Genomic DNA, 19,068 nt, shown 5'->3' with positions numbered 1-19,068 from the left:
CCTGCTTCAACCCCTGCCAGCACCGGACGAGCCCTGGACTCACATTGCAACAGATTTTGTGATGGACCTGCACTCTCCGGAGGTAACAACACCATCTGGGTTACAGTGGACTGATTCTCGAAGATGGCTCACTTCGTGGCCCTCCCTGGCTTGCCATCAACCATGGAACTTGCTAAGTTATTCCTCACTCACATCTTTCGCCTACACGGCATGCCTAAACACATTGTTTCCGACAGAGGAGCGCAATTTACAGAAATGTTCTGAAAGCCTTGTGTAAGAAGTTCGGCATCACACTTGACTTCACCTCTGCGTATCATCCTCAGTTGAATGGCCAAACAGAGAGAATGAATAGAACTCTCAAACAGTTCCTCCACGCCTATGTCGGTTCCTGACAGAAAGACTGGGCTGAACTGTTGCCCTGGGCTGAAATTGCCATCAATTCTCATCCAGCGTCATCTACTGGATCTACACCATTTGAAGTGGTCTATGGACGACAACCCTTACCAACTTTACCACTTCCACTTTCTGTGTCGTCCCCGGCAGCTCAATCTACTGCCATAAACATCCAGCAGCTCTGGAGAAAGACTAAAGAGATGCTTCAAAAAGCAGGACAAAGAGCAAAGAAAGGCTATGATGCTCACAGCAGCAAGGCTCCTGAATTCCAGCCTGGTGACAAAGTTTGGCTGTCTACCAAACATCTGAGACTTAAGCTTCCATCTGCTCAGTTTGCTCCACGCTTCGTTGGACCCTTTCCTATTCTCCGATTGGGCTCTCTTACTTACAGTCTGAAACTTCCACCAGCCATGCGGATCCACAACGCATTCCATGTGTCACTACTGAAACCGCTTGTCCTTAGCAAGGTTTCACCAAGACACCTGAACCATCTCCAGCTGATGCAGAAGAAGACATCGAATACAAGGTTGATGCCATCCTTGATGTTAGAAAGAGAGGCAGAAGAAAACTCTTGGGAACCTTTGGCTAATATCATGGACAAAGAGATGCTCCAACAATTTCATCGCTCGCATCCTCAAAAACCAAGACCAGGTAGGGGGTCTGGAGGGGGCCCTTTGAAGGGGGGTACTGTTGCATCCGTCAGTCTCAGATGGCTTCAACCTCTGTGCCTCACCTTTCTTCCTTCTCTCTTCTCAAGCCTTGGGAAGATGGCTGCGGCCGCGTCTTCATGCCGCTCTCTCCGGCATTCCCGGATTGGCAATGGCGACGGCGTTCGCCATGTTTCTCTTGAGGGTCTCCTAGGGTGCGCACGAGCACGCCACCCACATCTTTATTCACGTCATGGCGGGAACCTCTGGGGCGTCCCCTTCGAGTGACGTCATCCCAGCCGGATATTTAGCCTGCCCTGTATTTGCTAACAAACCGAGTTAGCAAGGATTGGAATGTCTCCGGTCTAAGCTGCTCTGCCACTGGAAGTCTTCGCTGTCCTTCGGAGTTTCTCTAACCTGGGTACCCGCTCCTCGGAGGCCCTCCTTCTTCTTTCATATACCTATCCTGGGATACCAGGTACTCGCTCCTCGAAGGCCTGCTCTCCCTATTTGGTGCTTGACACTCTACAACTTCTGCCTGACTGGAACTCTACCACAGCTTCAGCTTCAGTGAGTAACCCTCTCAGTCTTTCCTCAGCTTCAGCACTCATCTTTACATCCGGGACCTATTCCTGCACCGCCGCGCTGTATACCATCTACATGAATGTGAGACTGGTCTTCTCTGCTGAGAACTACTGGACTGTGTTTCTGGGTTCTATCCACTGCTGCCTGCTTCCCGGGCAGTGCCATCAGCTGCATAATAAACTCCACTTCTCTGTGTTGTCGTGTCTCGAGTCTAGCCTAGTACTGCGGTTCCTCATGGGGCTCCTCCCCGTGGGAGTGGCCATCACCGCAGTACCCAAGAATCCACTCCAACACCTCAAAACCATAACATCAGCAGTCTAACTTATCAGCCCCCAGTGAACTTGTTCCCTAGCCCCTGCTCCCCTCCTAGACCTCCACTCCCCAGCACCTTTAGTCCCAACCCTCTTTCCCCTCTCAGACCCACAACTCCCCAGCAGTATTGCTTCCCTCTCCTCTCCTATCCCAGACATCCCACTCCCAGCAGTCTTGCTCAACAGTTCCCCTTCCCCTGCCAGGTCTCTACTTCCCAGCAGTCTTGCTCCCCAGCCCCCTTTACCCTCCCTACTCGCCAGAAATCTTGTTCCACAGTCCCCTCTCCCCTCCCAGTCCCCAGCAGTCTTGTTCCCCCTCCCACACCTTCTCAACCACAATCCCCTCACTCACCGCTAGTGACCAGTGCATGATTTCAGTTCATGCTGCTCACCCCCATGGTGCTGCCATGATCCCCTCCCTCACCCTCCCTGTTCCTAAACGATTGAAGGACTGTGGCCTTGCAGCGCAGGCTGCTTCCTCCCTCCCAGATGCCGGACTCTGAACAACATCATCTGGTGCCACCAGCTGAAGAGAAAGAAGCAGCACTAACCACATAACTTCACTGGCCAAATCTAGGCCCTGCAATAACAGACCTCAATCTGTCCAGCCAATGCTCACCAATCCTCCCTCCAAACCCCACTCCTTCCTCTCTTCTAGCACCCAATCTCTGTTCCTAATTTGTCTCCTGAACCTCTGATGTCTGACTGGTAGCCCAGTGACCTCCATAGCCTGCCTTCCATCCACCAAGCCTCAGGAATCAGCGCTTACCTTGCCAGAGAGTCCACTCTCCATAAGCAGGAGGGATAGGACAGCTCATCTGACAACTTGTGACTCCTAGCAGTTTCACACAGCTGGGGGCCCCTTTACTGAGATATTTGAAAACTCCTGGAAGAGGATATGTGGTAGAATATATAGAGGATGCACTTTAAGGACTTTTTGTGCTTTTCCATGTATATTGATGGCATCTGTTACCTTCTCTACACATGATGGGGCGAATGAGTGGAGGGGGGCACAGGAGAAGGGGTCAGTGTTACCTTTTTCTTTATTTTAACTTCCTTGATCATGTGTATTTCTTTTAATTTCCTTTATCATATTATGGGAACAATATTCAAACTACCCATCTTGATTTAAAGTCTGCATAGGCACTTTACCCGAGGTCTTTGCACCAGTTCAAAGGGAAAGCACATGCAGAGATGGAGGATACTGTGGGCTGGAGGGACTGAGGACGAAGGAAGGCAGGAGGAGGTGAGTGTTGCAGTCGGACACTGCTGCCGAGATAGTGGACCCTTGGGCCGGCCTACCTAGAGTGACAGGGTAGGCTGGGAGGCGGAGCCACAGGCAGGAGGTGTTCACCCGGGAACCAGGAGCCCCCCGGGAGGAGCCCGTAGGGCACTGGGACCTTGGGACTTGAAAATACAGGCAGAAAGTCCAGGGACTGAGAAAGGCTAGACCGGGACCAGAGCAAACAGGTGGGAGTGGAAGTCCAAAGGTACCCGGGAAGCAGAGGGCCGGCTGAAGACAGGGCAGCGGGCGGCAGCGGAGTCTGTAGCAAACCGGAGGCTGAAGCAGGCTGTAGGCTGAAGTGGAGTCGGTAGCAAACCGGAGGCTGAAGCAGGCTGTAGGCTGAAGCGGAATCAGGCCGGGGTCAGAGGCTGGCTGCAAGCTGAAGCGGAGTCGGAGGCAAACCGGAGTCGGAGGCAGGCAGCAGGCAGAAGAGGAATCAGAGGCAAACCAGAGTCAGAGGCAGGCAGCAGGCAGAAGCGGAATCAGAGGCAAACCGGAGTCAGAGGCAGGCAGCAGGCAGAAGCGGAGTCAGAGGCAAACCGGAGTCAGAGGCAGGCAGCAGGCTGAAGCGGAGTCGAAGGCAAACCAGAGTCAGAGGCAGGCAGCAGGCTGAAGCGGAGTCGGAAGCAGACCGGAGTCAAAAGCAGGAAACGAGGAGATCACCAGAAACGCAACTAAGAACAACTATGGAGTTGTGAACCTTGTTGCAAGGCGATGAGAGAGAGTTTGAGCGCCGGTTATATCGGGGCTTGGGCATGACGTCAGCAGCACGGGCGGGGCCAGGCTTCCGGGAGTTGAGCGCTCAAGACGGGCGTCCTCGCAGGCACGTAATGGCGGCCGCCACGTGGAGTGAGAGAAGCCCCCGGGGTCCAGAGCGGGCGGAATGCGGCGATTCCTAAGGCGGAGGTAGGCAGGTTTGAGTCGTAGGTGGAGGGAAGCGGTGGCGACCGCAACAGTACCCCCCCCCTTTACGGCCCCTCTTGAGAGGACCAGGTTTCTCTGGGTGGTCACGGTGGAACTGCTGCAACAAGGACTTGTCCAGGATGTTGCGGCTAGGTTCCCAAGTGTTGTCCTCATCACCGCAACCTTCCCATGCGAGTAGATATTCTCACCTGCGGTTGTGGAAGCGAACGTCCAGGACCTCACGTACCTGGTAAGTGGGATCATCATCAATGGTAGTAGAAGAAGGATCCGGAGGTTTGCGGTGGTAGCGGGAGAGGACTACGGGCTTAAGCAAGGATACGTGGAAAACATTGTGGATTCGAAGGGAGGAAGGCACCTCAGCCGATACAAAACTGACCCCACTCTTTCAGCAACCTGGAATGGCCCACAGAATCTGGGCGCAAATCTTCGTGAGGGGAGACGGAGACGGATGTTCTTAGTGCTAAGCCAGACCCGGACTCCTGGCTGGTAGGTAGGGGCTGGTCGTCGGTGGCGGTCAGCCGCCTGTTTGGCGGAAGAGGCTGAGCGGAGCAGTTTGTTCTGGGTCTTCTGCCACAAGGTCTATAGCTGGTGCGCCATCAACTGGGCGGCTGGAGAGGCGCTGGGGATAGCGAGTGGAAGTGGAGGTCTCAGCTGTTTCCCGTAGACTAGCTGGAATGGTGAGAGCCCGGTGGCTGTATGAGCTTGATTGTTATAGGCAAACTCGGCCCAGGGCAGTAGTTCCGACTAGTTGTCTTGCTTTTCATTGGTGAAGGCTCGAAGGTAAGTTTTCAGAGAACGATTCATTCGTTCGGACTGTCCGTACTCTGCAGGTGGAAAGCTGTAGAGAAGCTGAGCTTTACCTTGAAGCACTTGCAGAGAGCCCTCCAGTAGCGTGCAACAAACTGGGGTCCCCGGTCGGAAACGATGACGTGCGGGAGGCCGTGTAGCCTGAAAATATGCTGAGCAAAGCGGAGAGCTAGTTCGGGTGCAGAGGGTAACTTGGTCAATGGCACAAGATGCACCATCTTCGAGAAGCGGTCGACGGTAACCCAGATAACCGTTTCACCATGAGACGGGGGCAAGTCCACCATGAAGTCTGTAGCTAGATGGGTCCAGGGCTCTGTGGGGACGGGCAGAGGCTGTAGGAGACCGCACGGGGGTCCAGGACTGGGTTTTTGACGGGCACAGGTGGGACAGGAACCAACATAGGTGCGCACATCTTGTCGGATGTTGGGCCACCAGTAGAAGCGATTAAGGAGTTCCAGGGTTCTCTCGCGTCCTGCATGTCCTCCAGTGAGGGAGTCATGAGCCCAGCGCAGCATCCTTAACCGGTCTCGTCAGGGAACCACGGTCCTATCTTGTGAGAGGACCGTCAGGGCGGACAGGCGAACCTTACTAGGGTTGAGGATATATTGTGGAGGTTCTTGGTCCTCTTCGGTAAAGGAAGTCCGAGAGAGAGCATCAGCTCGGAGGTTCTTGGCCGTCGGGCGGTACTGTAAAATGAAATCAAAGCGACTGAAGAACAGGGCCCAGCGGGCTTGGCGAGGGTTAGTCGTTGAGCCTGGGACAGAAATTCTAAGTTTTTATGATCCGTATATACGGTGGTCATGTGTCGGGCCCCCTCAAGCCATTTCCTCCATTCTTCAAAGGCGAGCTTAATTGCCAGGAGCTCCTTGTCGCCGATGGAGTAATTAATCTCGGCGGGGGAAAACATCCTGGAGAAGTAAGAACATGGCAGGAGCTGTCCGAAGTCAGAGTGTTGACCGAGGACCGCTCCGACAGCAATGCTGGAGGCGTCAACCTCGACGATGAAAGGTCTGGCGGGATCTGGATGACAGAGACAGGTGTCCGTGAGGAATGCCTCTTTCAAGTCAGTGAAAGCTGCAATTGCAGCATCAGGCCAGTTCTTGGTGTCGGCTCCCTTGTGGGTCAGGGCAGTAAGGGGAGCGACCCAATGCGAGTACTGTGGAATAAAATGTCTGTAAAAGTTAGCGAAGCCCAAGAATCTCTGGAGGGCCTTGAGCCCTTTGGGTTGAGGCCACCTAGTTATGGCAGCTACTTTTTCGGGGTCCATTCGAAAATCGGTGGAGGAGATGATATAGCCGAGGAAGGGCAGGGCCTCAGCCTCGAAAACAAATTTTTCAAGCTTGGCGTACAAGTGATTGTCTCAGAGAGCCTGCAGGACTTGTGCGACGTGGCGACGGTGAGTCTTCAGGGCCTTGGAAAAGATGAACACGTCATCGAGATAGACAATGACATGCGAGTGGAGCATGTCACGTAGGACCTCGTTCATGAGGTTCTGGAAGACGGCTGGGGCGTTGCAGAGTCCAAAGGGCATTACCAAGTACTCGTAATGCCCATCCCTGGTATTAAAGGCCGTCTTCCACTCATCCCCGGGGCGAATGCGGACGAGGTTATAGGCCCCTCGGAGGTCTAGCATGGTGAAGATGCGTGCTCCCTGAAGGCGGTCCAAAAGCTCGGGGATCAAAGGAAGCGAGTACCGGTCTCGCTTGGTGATGGCGTTCAAGCCACGATAGTCTATACATGGACGGAGGGAGCCATCCTTTTTGGCCACGAAGAAGAAGCCAGCTCCAGCCGGCGAGCGATAAGGACGAATGAAGCCCTTGGCAAGGTTCTCAGTCACATACTGAGACATAGCAGTGGTTTCAGGCAAAGACAAAGGGTACACCCGGCCACGGGGAGGCGTGGTGCCCGGCAACAAGTCAATAGGGCAATCAAAAGGCCGGTGTTGAGGGAGTATTTCAGCCATCTGTTTGGAAAAGACGTCAGCAAAGTCTCGATATGGCTCGGGCAGCAGAAGCGAGGAGCAGAGGTGCAAGGCTTTCAGTGGACGTGGGAGACGTAAACAATGTTCAAAACAAAAGGGACTCCATTGGGTTAGCTGAAAGTTGTCCCACTGAATTACAGGCAAATGCTGTCGCAACCAAGGTAGTCCAAGAACCAGGGGGTGCACAGCTCGCTCCAGGACTAGCAGAGAGATCTCCTCGGAATGAAACAAGCCTGTCTGGAGAGCCAAGGGGGCTGTGGAGCAGGTGATGACCCCAGGGAGCAGGGTGCCCCGGATAGAGGAAATCCGCAGTGGTGGAACTTTCTGTAGCGTGGGGAGATTCAGCTGATTCACCAGGTCGGCCACAATGAAATTCCCCTCAGCACCAGAATCGATGAAAGCGCGGATCTGGAGTTCCCCACCGGGGTATTTCAGAGTCACTGGCAAGGTACATAGAGGAGCTGATCCTGTAGAGCCTAGGTGTAGCTCCTCGGTATAACCTAGGCACGGTCGTTTCCCAGACGTTCCGGGCAATTGGCGAGGAAGTGCCCCTTGCCTCCGCAGTAAAGACAGAGGCCCAGCAGGCGGCGCCTCCTCCTTCCTTCGGGAGTCAGTGGAGATCTACCCAATTGCATGGGTTCTCCACTGCTAACAGAGGCCGGGGGAGCCTTAGGAGCCGGGGTTCTGGAGGTAGTGGACGACTGTGGTGATGCCTTACGGTAGGAGCGGGTCTCCTTATCCCGCTGCTGAAGGCGAAGATCCACCCTGCCAGCGATGTCAATCAAATCATTTAAGTCCTCCGGGAGGTCCCGGCCTGCTAACTCATCCTTGATGCGACTAGCAAGCCCCTCCAGGAAGATTCCCCTAAGGCAGTCATCTCGCCAGCCAACTTCCATGGCCAGCGTGCAAAAGTCTATGGTGTAATCGGCCACCGAGCGTGTCCCTTGCCTGAGGTGCAAGAGCTCCGAGGCCGCGGTGGTCTGGCGGGCAGGATCATCAAAAGCAAGGCGAAAGTTGAGGACAAATTCCTGCAGATTCTGTAGCAAGGGGTCCTAACGCTCCCACATGGGTGAAGCCCAATCAAGGGCCTTTCCGTCCAGTAGCGAGAATATGTATGCTACTTTGACTGCGTCAGAAGAAAACTGTGCAGGAAGGAGGGCAAAACGCATGTAGCACTGATTTAAAAAGCCACGGCATGTCTTGATATCCCCGGCATACCGGGTCGGCGTGGGTAACTGAGTCACTGAAGCTGAACTGGGTGCTGGTGCCGGAGGCGGGGCTGGAGGCGGTTCCGGAGGAGAGGCCTCCAGGCGGGAGACCAGCTGTTCCACGGTAGCAGCAAGTGTGTTGATACAGTGCTGTTGCTGCTGGAGGCATTGTGCCATCCCTGGGATGGCCTGCAGGCTTGGGGCCTCCGCCGAGTCCATGGCCTTGTAAACTGTTGCAGTCGGACACTGCTGGCGAGATAGTGGACCCTTGGGCCGGCCTACCTAGAGTGACAGGGTAGGCCGGGAGGCGGAGCCACAGGCAGGAGGTGTTCACCCGGGAACCAGGAGCCCCCCGGGAGGAGCCCGTAGGGCACTGGGACCTTGGGACTTGGAAATAAAGGCAGAAAGTCCAGGGACTGAGAAAGGCTAGACCAGGACCAGAGCAAACAGGTGGGAGTGGAAGTCCAAAGGTACCTGGGAAGCAGGGGACCGGCAGTACAGGGCCGAGGGCCGGCTGAAGACAGGGCAGCAGGCGGCAGCGGAGTCTGTAGCAAACCGGAGGCTGAAGCAGGCTGTAGGCTGAAGCGGAGTCGGTAGCAAACCGGAGGCTGAAGCAGGCTGTAGGCTGAAGCGGAGTCGGTAGCAAACCGGAGGCTGAAGCAGGCTGTAGGCTGAAGCGGAAGCAGGCCGGGGTCAGAGGCTGGCTGCAGGCTGAAGCGGAGTCGGAGGCAAACCGGAGTCAGAGGCAGGCAGCAGGCAGAAGCGGAGTCAGAGGCAAACCGGAGTCAGAGGCAGGCAGCAGGCTGAAGCGGAGTCGGTAGCATACCGGAGTCAAAAGCAGGAAACGAGGAGATCACCAGGAACGCAACTAAGAACAACTATGGAGTTGTGAACCTCGTTGCAAGGCGATGAGAGAGAGTTTGAGCGCCGGTTATATCGGGGCTTGGGCGTGATGTCAGCAGCACGGGCGGGGCCAGGCTTCCAAGAGTTGAGCGCTCAAGACGGGCGTCCTCGCGTGCCGCAAGACTGACGAGAAGCAGGCACGTAATGGCGGCCGCCACGTGGAGTGAGAGAAGCCCCCGGGGTCCAGAGCGGGCGTTATGCGGCGATTCCTAAGGCGGAGGTAGGCAGGTTTGAGTCGTAGGTGGAGGGAAGCGGTGGCGACCGCAACAGTGAGAGAGAGGTGGAAGGCTGGGGGACTGGGATGGAATCAGGGAGGACTAGAAGGGAGAAAGTGGAGTCAGAGGTTGAGGCTTAGAGGGAGATATTTGATGTTCTAACTACTCTCCAATTCACTCAACTAGTCAACAACCCAACACACAAGGCAGGTCACACCCTCGACCTGATTTTCTCAAACGACAACTTTTTCTCAAATTCTTCCATCCACTACTCCCAAGTACCATGGTCAGACCACTACCTTCTACAGTGCAAAACCCACCCCACGGCAATCAAAAAGCTCGAAACCAACAACTCACTCTCAGTTAAATACCGACCTCCATCCTCCCCCGACCTACTCCAACAGGAACTCGAAAAACATCTACCAAACATCGATCTCTCCAATATCACCAACGCCACTCAATCCTGGCACCAAATAACAACACAAACAGCCAACTCCATAAACCCTGAAAGAACCAAAAAAATCAACTCAAGAACCCAAAACAACCCATGGTTCAATCCACTGCTAAAAGAGACCAAATCTAACCTTAGAAGGAAAGAGAAAGAATGGAGAAGAAACAAAGACCAGTTAACTCTTCAAAGATACCGAACCTACCTCGCCTACTACAAAAACCTAATAAACAAAGCAAAAAAAGAATATTACAGCAAAAAAATCCTAAACTCCACAAACAAACCCAAATCCCTCTTCAACATCGTAAACAATCTAATCACAGTGAACAATAATACCAACATATCTCAAAAAAACCTAAGCCAAGACCTCGCAATTTTCTTCAAGAACAAAATCAGAAAGATATCAGAAAAAATTACAAATACCTCCTCCTTTAATACAATCCCAAATCGCACAAACATTCCACCCTGGGACCATTTCGATCCGATATCAATCTCTGATACAGAGAAACTCATCAAAACTCTGAATCCAGCCAGACACGAGCTTGATACAATACCTACCCACACTCTAAAAGAAATCTCCCAAACAATTGCACCGACCATCTCTTCAATCATTAACAAATCTCTGGAAGAAGGTGCTCTTCCAACCAACCTAAAAGTAGCCACCATAAAACCAATATTAAAAAAAAAGAACCTCGACCCTTCAGACCTAAGTAACTACCGCCCAATCTCAAACCTCTCATTCCTCGCCAAGCTAACCGAGAAAGCCGCTCTTAAACAGCTGAACGACCACCTTGACGCAAACAACATCCTGTACCCATCTCAACCCGGCTTCAGAAAAAAACATAGTACAGAAACACTGCTCACCAACCTAACCAACACAATTTTAAGAGGCTTCGACCATGATCAAAGGTACATTCTCATCCTACTCGACCTTTCTGCTGCATTCGACACAGTCGAACACAGTAGCCTAATCACCAGGCTCTCTGAGATAGGCCTATCTGGAAAAACACTAAAATGGTTCTCCTCCTTCCTCCAAAACAGAACCTACAAGGTCAACCTAAACAACCACATCTCCGACCCCATACCTCTTGATACTGGTGTACCACAAGGTTCCTCACTATCCGCCATCCTTTTTAACATCTACTTACTACCTCTCTGCCAACTTCTATCAAGCCTCTCCATCACCCACTTCCTATATGCTGACGACATCCAACTAATCATCCCTGTCTCAGCCTCCCTTGAAAACACTCTAAAAATCGCCGCCTCAACCATCAACCGAATCAAACTCTTACTAAACCAACTTAAGCTCTGCGTCAACACCGACAAAACTGAATGTATGCTGATCGAAAAAAACATCTCTGGCGATCACTTGACCCACCCCATCTTCATCGATAACACCCCCATCAAACTAAGAGAATTTGTCAAAGACCTTGGATTCTGGATCGACCCCCAACTCAACCTCAAGAAACATATCACCACTAAAACAAATGAAGGCTTCCACAAACTTTCCATCCTCAAACACCTCAAACCCTTACTCAACCACTCCGACTTCAGAACCATTCTCCAAGCCCTGATATTCTCTGGCATCGACTACTGCAACTCCCTCTTGTTAGGGCTACCAAAATCAGCCATACACCCACTGCAAATTCTCCAAAACTCCACTGCTCGAATTCTCACCGGCCTCAAAAGAACCGATCATATCACACCTGTACTGAAGGAACTACATTGGCTCCCCATTGAAAAAAGGATAGAGTACAAAACCCTGTCAATCATTCACCACGCTGTCCACCACAACAACTCTGAATGCTTCGAATCCCTAATCCAAACTCACCAATCTCAACGATGCACTAGATCAACCAACAAATCTCAACTCGTAATCCCACCAGTCAGCGCAGCCAAATTATCCACCACAAGGAATAGAGCATTCTCAATAGCCGGACCCCACCTCTGGAACTCCCTCCCATCCAACCTCCGGACACAAAACAACACATCTATGTTCAAAAAATTACTCAAAACATGGCTCTTCAAACGAGCATACAAAGATGGGATTGGATAAGCCAACAAGTTTGACACCCACAGCACTTCCCCTACCTCCTCCACCTTGTCCTCTCCTCCATTTCCACACCCTGCCCCCACCTTGTATATTCTTCACTCTCCTCCTCTTGTTCCCTCCTAGCCCACCCCAACCCCCCCTGCTGACCTCTCTGATAGCACTGTATTTTCCAACACAGCCTTTTCATATTAAAATGTCTTTCTCGTCTAACCCCTCTCGAATATACTACATGTAAATACCCCTCGTTTAATATTATACAAGCCGTAAAGCCCGTTAAAACGGGCTACATCCCTGTGTCTCTCACCTCCCCCTCATTCTCTCTCCCCTCACTCTTCACCACCCCCCTCCCCCACCCACTCCACCCTCCCTCTCCTCTCACTCAGTCCCCCCTCTCCCTCCCTCCCTCCCACTCACTCAGTCCCCCTCTCCCTCCCTTCACCCACCTCCATTTCCTCCCGGCGCCGTAAGCGCGACTTCCCGCAACCCTCACCCGGCTCCATTAACTCCTCCCGCTCCTGCCGGCAGATCTGGGGAGGAGAAGTAGCGGCATCGCGCGCGCGCGGTGCCGCTACTTCTCCTCCCGCTCCTGCCGGCAGATCTCGGGGGGGGGGGGGCGCGGGAGTGACACCCCCCCCCGAGATCTGCCGGCAGATCTGGGGGGGGGGGGGGCGCGGGAGTGACACCCCCCCCCCGAGATCTGCCGGCAGATCTGGGGAGGAGAAGCAGCGGCACCGCGCGCGCGCGCGCGGCGCCGCTGCTTCTCCTCCCGCTCCTGCGGCCCCACCGCCATTTTTTTTTCTGATCGACATCCTTGCCCGCACATGCGCAGTAGAGCTGCGCTCTACTGCGCATTTGCGGGCCGTCGGTCACAGGCCATTTATAAGGTAGATGTTAAAGTTATCACTTGATTGTTTTTTTTGTTAAGCTACATGTTAGTTATCATTTGATTGTTCTCTGTATCTCGTTGTTTAAAATGTAAACTGGAGTGAAGGCCTTCAACAATACTTCGGTATAAAAAAACCTATAAATAAATAAAATAAATAAATATGAAAGGGATGAGAGAGATGGAGGAGTGGAAGAGCTTGAGAGGTAGAAACGGAGGATAAAAGATGCTGAGAGGGAGAAAAAGATGACTGGGAGGGGGCTCAGAGCCAGAGAAAGGGAGATAAAGATGTTGGATGCAATTCTCTATCCACACCAGTTCCCTCAGTCTCTTTTTCTTCCAAATTGAGACCTGATTCCTGAACTCCCTCACTCCAGCACCCCACTCCTCTCTTGAACTATAACAACACTCCTGGTTGAACCTCCTTATCTGCAAACATCTCTCATCTCAGTATCATCTCAAATCATTCTCTTCTTAGCAGCCCTGTTTATTTTTTTGGGGGGGAGGGGTTCAGTCTTATATCTCCCAAGCTTTGATGCCCTACAACCTTTATACAGAAAGTCTCATCACCCTCCATAGTCTTTGGCTTCTGAGTGCAGTGATATATGGAGATTGTGCTTGCTTATTCATTCATGTAGAAAAATAAAACATGTAATTAACCATATATTTATTGCTTTCCAGCTAAATTTAGAGCAAATTCGGATAAGAGGTAAACATTATCAAAACATGATTTTTATATTAATGTCTCTTTCTTCTAAGCTTTAGATTGTATCAGGCTAATGCAATATCGTGCGCTGAGCCTAGTGCATAGGTTAATGAATGTTTGGACGTGCATTTTGGAAGTGCGTTCATAAACCTGATTGCAATAAGGAGATCAGCACGTCCAAAATGTGCCTCCAGACTTGCACATAGCTAATAGCGCTCATCAGATGTAAATTCCATTAGCCATTACCCCACGATGCAAAAAAACCCCGTGCAGCCGAAGCACACTTTTTAACTTGTCAAATTTTATACCTGTTGGAGCAGGCTTAAAGTCTTCCCACATGTCAAGGACTCAACTTAAAAACAAAAAATGTGCTTTTCTGTGCTTCTACTTGATAGTATGATGCAAAAAATGTCTTGACATTAAAAAAAAAAAAATTTCAGCGCACACAATATACATCCTCAATATACACGCTCAGGAGCATGTATATTGTGTGTGCATATTGTGCCAGTAAATTAGCTGCTGGGAATAAAACAGACACTCATAAATTGAGCATCCGTTTTGGTAACATGCATACACAGGGCACTTTATTAATATATTCACTGCTTTACGTACTGCTGATTGGTCCATTCACTGTCACATGTCAATGAAAGGTTCAATCCCCTTTCTGAAGGCTGTCCGGAAATGGGATTGGTGCATCCCTTGCGCTCTGCATCGGATGCCCAGAGCAGCCTGGCCAGAGCTTCCTCCCCCATCCTCTGGCAGGGATGTTCCCATTTGGTTCTTTTCACTGACAAGGATGGGGGAGGAAGCACTGGCCAGGCTGCTCTGGGCACCCGATGCAGAGCGCAAGGGATGCACCAATTATCCATTGTGTGTCCTTTTAGCACGGCAGCTCATTTGCATATTGCATTGAGCACCCAGGAGACGTGGATGTGCACACGTTTAAAAATATGTGCGCCCATTTTGGATGCACGTTTTTACATGCATGATATTGCATTGGCCTGTGACAGATATTGTATTGCAAAGGTAAAGCAGAAGAATAGGGACCTGTTTGTTTGACATCTGAAGGAGGCAAATTAATAGAGAACTATTAAAGGAAAGAATAGTGCAATACCATGAAGCTAGTGGATAAAAGGAATCACAAAAGGAAGATTTTGCCAGGCAAAATTGATTGTTTTCTTTGATGAAATGACCACAGATCAAGGGGTACAGTAGATGTGGTCTATCTGGTTTTACTAAGACTTTTAACAATTTTCCACACAAAAGACTAGTGAGTGAGTTATGAGAGTTAGAACAAAAATTATAAACTAAGAGAGAAGTTGTTTAAGCACCAGAACAGATATGGACCATGGTGTCCAATCTGGTGAAGGGAATGTGGCCAAGGTAATGCCCTAAGGATCAGTGATCGCCCTGATCCTTCTCAGAGTCTTTACTATTGACATTGTGAAAGGCTTAGAATGGAAAAAGTGCCCATTTCCAGATGACTTGAAAATCTGCAGTAGTAGAAATGTCAGGGGGATAATTTTATTTAGTTATTTATCTATTTTAAAAATGTATAGACCACATCCCATGTCCAAAGCATCTTCCATTGAAAACATTCTTAAAATTACATGAACAACAAAAAAAAATTACAATAAAAAGCAGCTGCTCTGAAGATTTATAGTTAAAGTGTAGGGTGACTTTTAAAAAAATGAAAGAATGGAACAGCTTAGTAACCCAGATAAATCCCATTCCCTGTATGTACCCGGATCAGTCCAGACTGTGGGTTGAGTCTCCTTTCCAGCAGGTGGAGACAGACTAAAACTTGAAGGATGCCCTATATCAGGACAGAGCCTATCCTCTAACCCTTCAGTATTCGTCTGTCTCCAGCAGGTGCAGCAGCTCACCCTTCGTTCTCTTCTTAGGCTAGTCAGCCTTTTCTTTTTTCTTCCTCTCGGATCAAGCAAGTATTTATTCTTATTTTCCTTAGTAGTATGGGACTTCTTCTTTAGTGATTTTTTCCTTTTCTTCTATGTTAGACGGTTCCGTCTCCCAGCTCTTGCCGGTCTCAGGGGGGCTTTGCCCCTTGTGCGCTGCATAGCCTGAGTCCGTTCCTCTTCCAGGTGTGGGGACCAAGTCTCTCCGGGTCTCATCTCCCCCCCCTCTGGCTGCCGAGAGGGTTTAGAACCCGACTGCTGCGCTCAGTTAAAAAAAAAAAAAGTGAATAAATATTTAAAAGAGGAATTTCACTTTTTATTATAAGTTGCAGGTATTCCCCTACCTCCAGCTTATTTACAGCAGTAGACCCATATTTTTCTTCTTCGGGTCTCAGGAGGCTTGAACCAGCAGCCAGACAGGCAGGAGTTAGCAGGATTCTCCCCTGCTTCACTCCTGGCCTCCAGGCTGTCAATCAAATTGTTTCTCTGCAGGCTTTTTTTCCTCAGAGCGGCTCTCTCTTTGCCGCGGGCAGGCAGCCTGCCTCTTTTCTGCCAGCCCCCATCAAGTTTTTGCCGTGGGGATTTCTTCTGTGCCTCCCTGCCGGGTGGGGAAGGTCCCTCCTCGGCAGGGAAGGCAAATTTATCCCGGGGATCTCGTCCCCAGAGCTTGGCCAGGCCGTTCTCGGGTCGGGAAACCCGGGAACGGTGGCCATTTTGGATTTTTTATCGGCTCCATTTTCGGAGCTCCCTGGGGCTGGGGGGCTGATTTTTTTGCAGCTACCCCCTATTTGAGCCCCCCAGCCCCCCAGGAAGGGTTTTTTGTCACCCCCTCGCCTCCCCCTTCCCCTCCCCCACCCGGGATTTTTGGGCTTGTTTTTTCTGTGTTTTTTCCCTCCTCCTCCTGCTTAAATTCCCTTTAGTGAGCATGCAGGAGGAGATGGCAGGTCCCCCCCTTGCCTCCCCCTGGGACAAATCAATGTAAAATTAATTAATTAATTAATTGATTGATTAATTAAATTGGTAATTCGTAATCGATTTAAACAAAAATGTCCCCACTCCGTGCCGTTCATAGTTCGGCCGGCTGCGGAGCCCCCGGGGTCCCTTAGGCACAGGTGGTCCCGGAGGTGCCCCCTCCCTGCCCCCCCGATGGATCCCAGTACTCCCGGATCCTATAGACAACACGGTTGCGTTAGCTAATCTTCCTGGTGCCGCCTCTTGCTTACAGATATGGCCCCGGTCCTGGCGGGATCCTGGTTTTGGCAAGCGCCTTCTCCTTCCTTCCACGCCCAAACAGTTGCGCCTGCGGCTTTCACAGGCTCCACGGTCGGGCCGTGCCCTGAACGAGCTTCCCCTCCCGGTGGCATGCTTTGTTTAAAAAAAAAAAAAGGAAACCCCATAATCTCTCCGTGGACTCCTTCTGCGGTCGCGTTTCAGGAGGGTTTTTCCCTGTTTTCAAGCAGCCTCGGTATGCCTGCTCGAGGCTCCTTTGATGCGCTCTCTGATGTTTTAGTGCCGGGGATGTGTTCCACTATTTGCTGCAGTTCCTGCTGTGGGCAGGTCTCACATGGGGTCATCGGCAAATTTCCTCTGCGCCCGGGACCTCCTGTGGCCAGAGGCTGCGCATTCGACCCTTCTCCGCCTCCAGCCGGAAGCGATTGCCTCGGAGATGTTCGCCACATGGTTCCTCAAGCTGCGCCACTGGTCGGCCGCTCCGGCCTCCTCAGCCCAGTGGGGTACGTTGCCATTCAGAGGTAATCTGTTCCTTGTCCAGGACCTTGAGAGACTAGGGATTCCTTAGGGGACGGTAGGGGCCATCAGCTCCCGGTGGCCCGTCCGTAACCATCCTGGTCCTTTATACCCTCTAGTCCACGCTTTCGGGGCCAGAGTCGGTATACCCCACGCGGGCATGGTGACTCCTCAGGGGGGTTTGTCCTTTGTGATCGCAGTTTTTGTCGCAGAATTCTTGTGGGTGCCAACCCTCTCGCGAGGGTTAGCCCACACGCTCAATCCTTACGCCTGCACATACTCCGGAGTATCTTTGCCTCATTCTTCGGTCCCCTTTTGAGGCGGTTGCCTTTCCCTCATCTCCGCGGACTGGGTCCGGCTCCGGTCGGACCAAGGGGTCCTCGACGTTCTCAGACACGGGTATGTCTTCGCCTTCCTCGAGTTTGGCGGGATCTTTTTTCCGTTTCCCTGGGTGGTCGGTCCCTGCGGCATACGGTGGAGCAAACCCCCGCCAAGCTCCTGTGTCTGGGCGCGGAGGCCCCGGTCCCAGCCAACGTACTTGCCGCAGGCCACTATCCTATTTTCTTTGTTCACTCTTAGACCTCACAAGAGTCCCCGGGCTCTCTGTTCCCGCTTCTCCGCATGCACACCCTGTGAGCATACTTGTGCCGTCCTGCCCCGGGGCATTCCTCGCCCCACTCGTTTCTCACAGTGGTATATTCCATTTTCCGTTTCATCGTGGCTGCCATAGTCTCTTTGTGCTCGCGTCCTCCGCCGGGACTTCGAGTTCTGGGCGCTTCCCTTTGGACTCGCGATGGAACCTTGCATCTTCACCAATGTCTAGGTGTTGATGGCAGGACTCCTCATCTACTCTTATATAGGCATCTGGCGCGTCAGGGCCAAGGCGGAGGTTCTTTGTCGGCGGTCGATGTATCACTTGCTAGCTCTCTTTGCGTCCCTGGGGTGGATACTGTATTTCTCTTAAAGCAATCTTCAGCCCTTCCCGGAGTTAGAGTACTTGAGAATCCACTTCGACACCCGGGTAGGCAAGGTCTTCTTGCCTCGTGCGCGGGCCCTCAAGTTGTTCGGCCGGTTTCAGAGTCTGCCCTTGCTTCCTTCTTTGACGGCTTGTGCCTGCCTGCATATCTCGGGCTCCTCGGCTCCTACCCTTGACCTAGTCCCTTGGGCCCTTGCTCCAATATGACTGTTCTAAATAACTTTGCTGTCCCGTTGGCAGCCACTGGCAGAACAGTCTCACACAGTTCTCCTGTTCTTGGGCTCTACCGTCACCGTCTTGCAAGGGTAGATTCCCCCATCTTCTTCTTTTGCTACCGGGCCTACCTCTCCAAGTTCCCCAGTGGACGATAGTGCCCACGGATGCTAGTCTTTCGGGCTGAGGCGTGGTCTGCCTCTCCCAGTATGCCCAGGGAACCTGGCCAGCGTCTCCGTCTCGCTGGCACATTACGGAGGCTCGGGCGATGTTCCTAGCTCTTCTGGAGTTTCTTCCTCTCATACGCGGCAAGGTGCTACGGGTCTTGCCCGACAACTCCACCACCGTGGCTTGCTTCCATCACCCAGGTGGCGCTCACAGTCCGTGAGTGGCCCTGGACACCAGCCTTCTCTTCGCCTGGGCAAAGCGACACCTACAGTGCCCGGTGGCCTCCCACTCCGCGGGCTAGGGGAATGTTCAGGTTGCTTTCTCCGTCGTCAGTCGCTAGATCCCGGGGAGTGGGAACGCTTTGGCTGAACCATGGTTTTCTCATCGACAGGTGGTCCCCTCCCAAATGGGCCTCATGGCGACTCTTCTCAATACCATGGTAGATTGGTTCATTCGCTGGAGGGACCACGGCTCGGCGGGCGTAGTTGCCTTGGCTCTCCCTTGGCCGGCGGTACGTCTTTTTCTACTTCCTGCCCCCCGTGGTCTCTGGTCGGGAAAGTTCTCAGATGGATAGTTCTCCACCTGTGTCCCATGGTTCTGGTAGCGCCCGAGGGGCCGTTCAGGCCTTGGCTCGCAGTTTTTCTTAACCTAGCAACGGTCGGACCTCTACGGCTACGCCATCTTCCTCGGCTCCCTAGTC

At 52.1% G+C, this 19,068-nt stretch overlaps 1 protein-coding gene across 1 annotated transcript in view; it reads left to right on the top strand.

The window, feature by feature from the left end:
• The window catches only part of LOC115087546 (4-O-methyl-glucuronoyl methylesterase 1-like), a 114,858-nt gene that overhangs the window by 40,089 nt on the left and 55,701 nt on the right, over window positions 1-19,068 (top strand). The window contains exon 4 of the mRNA XM_029594899.1: window positions 13,325-13,352. Within this exon, the coding sequence (XP_029450759.1) occupies window positions 13,325-13,352 (28 nt within the window). The remainder of the gene's footprint in view (window positions 1-13,324; window positions 13,353-19,068) is intronic.

Source organism: Rhinatrema bivittatum, chromosome 3, assembly GCF_901001135.1.
Source record: "Rhinatrema bivittatum chromosome 3, aRhiBiv1.1, whole genome shotgun sequence".
Classification (NCBI taxonomy): domain Eukaryota; kingdom Metazoa; phylum Chordata; class Amphibia; order Gymnophiona; family Rhinatrematidae; genus Rhinatrema; species Rhinatrema bivittatum.
This window is presented reverse-complemented; position numbering and strand designations above follow the sequence as displayed.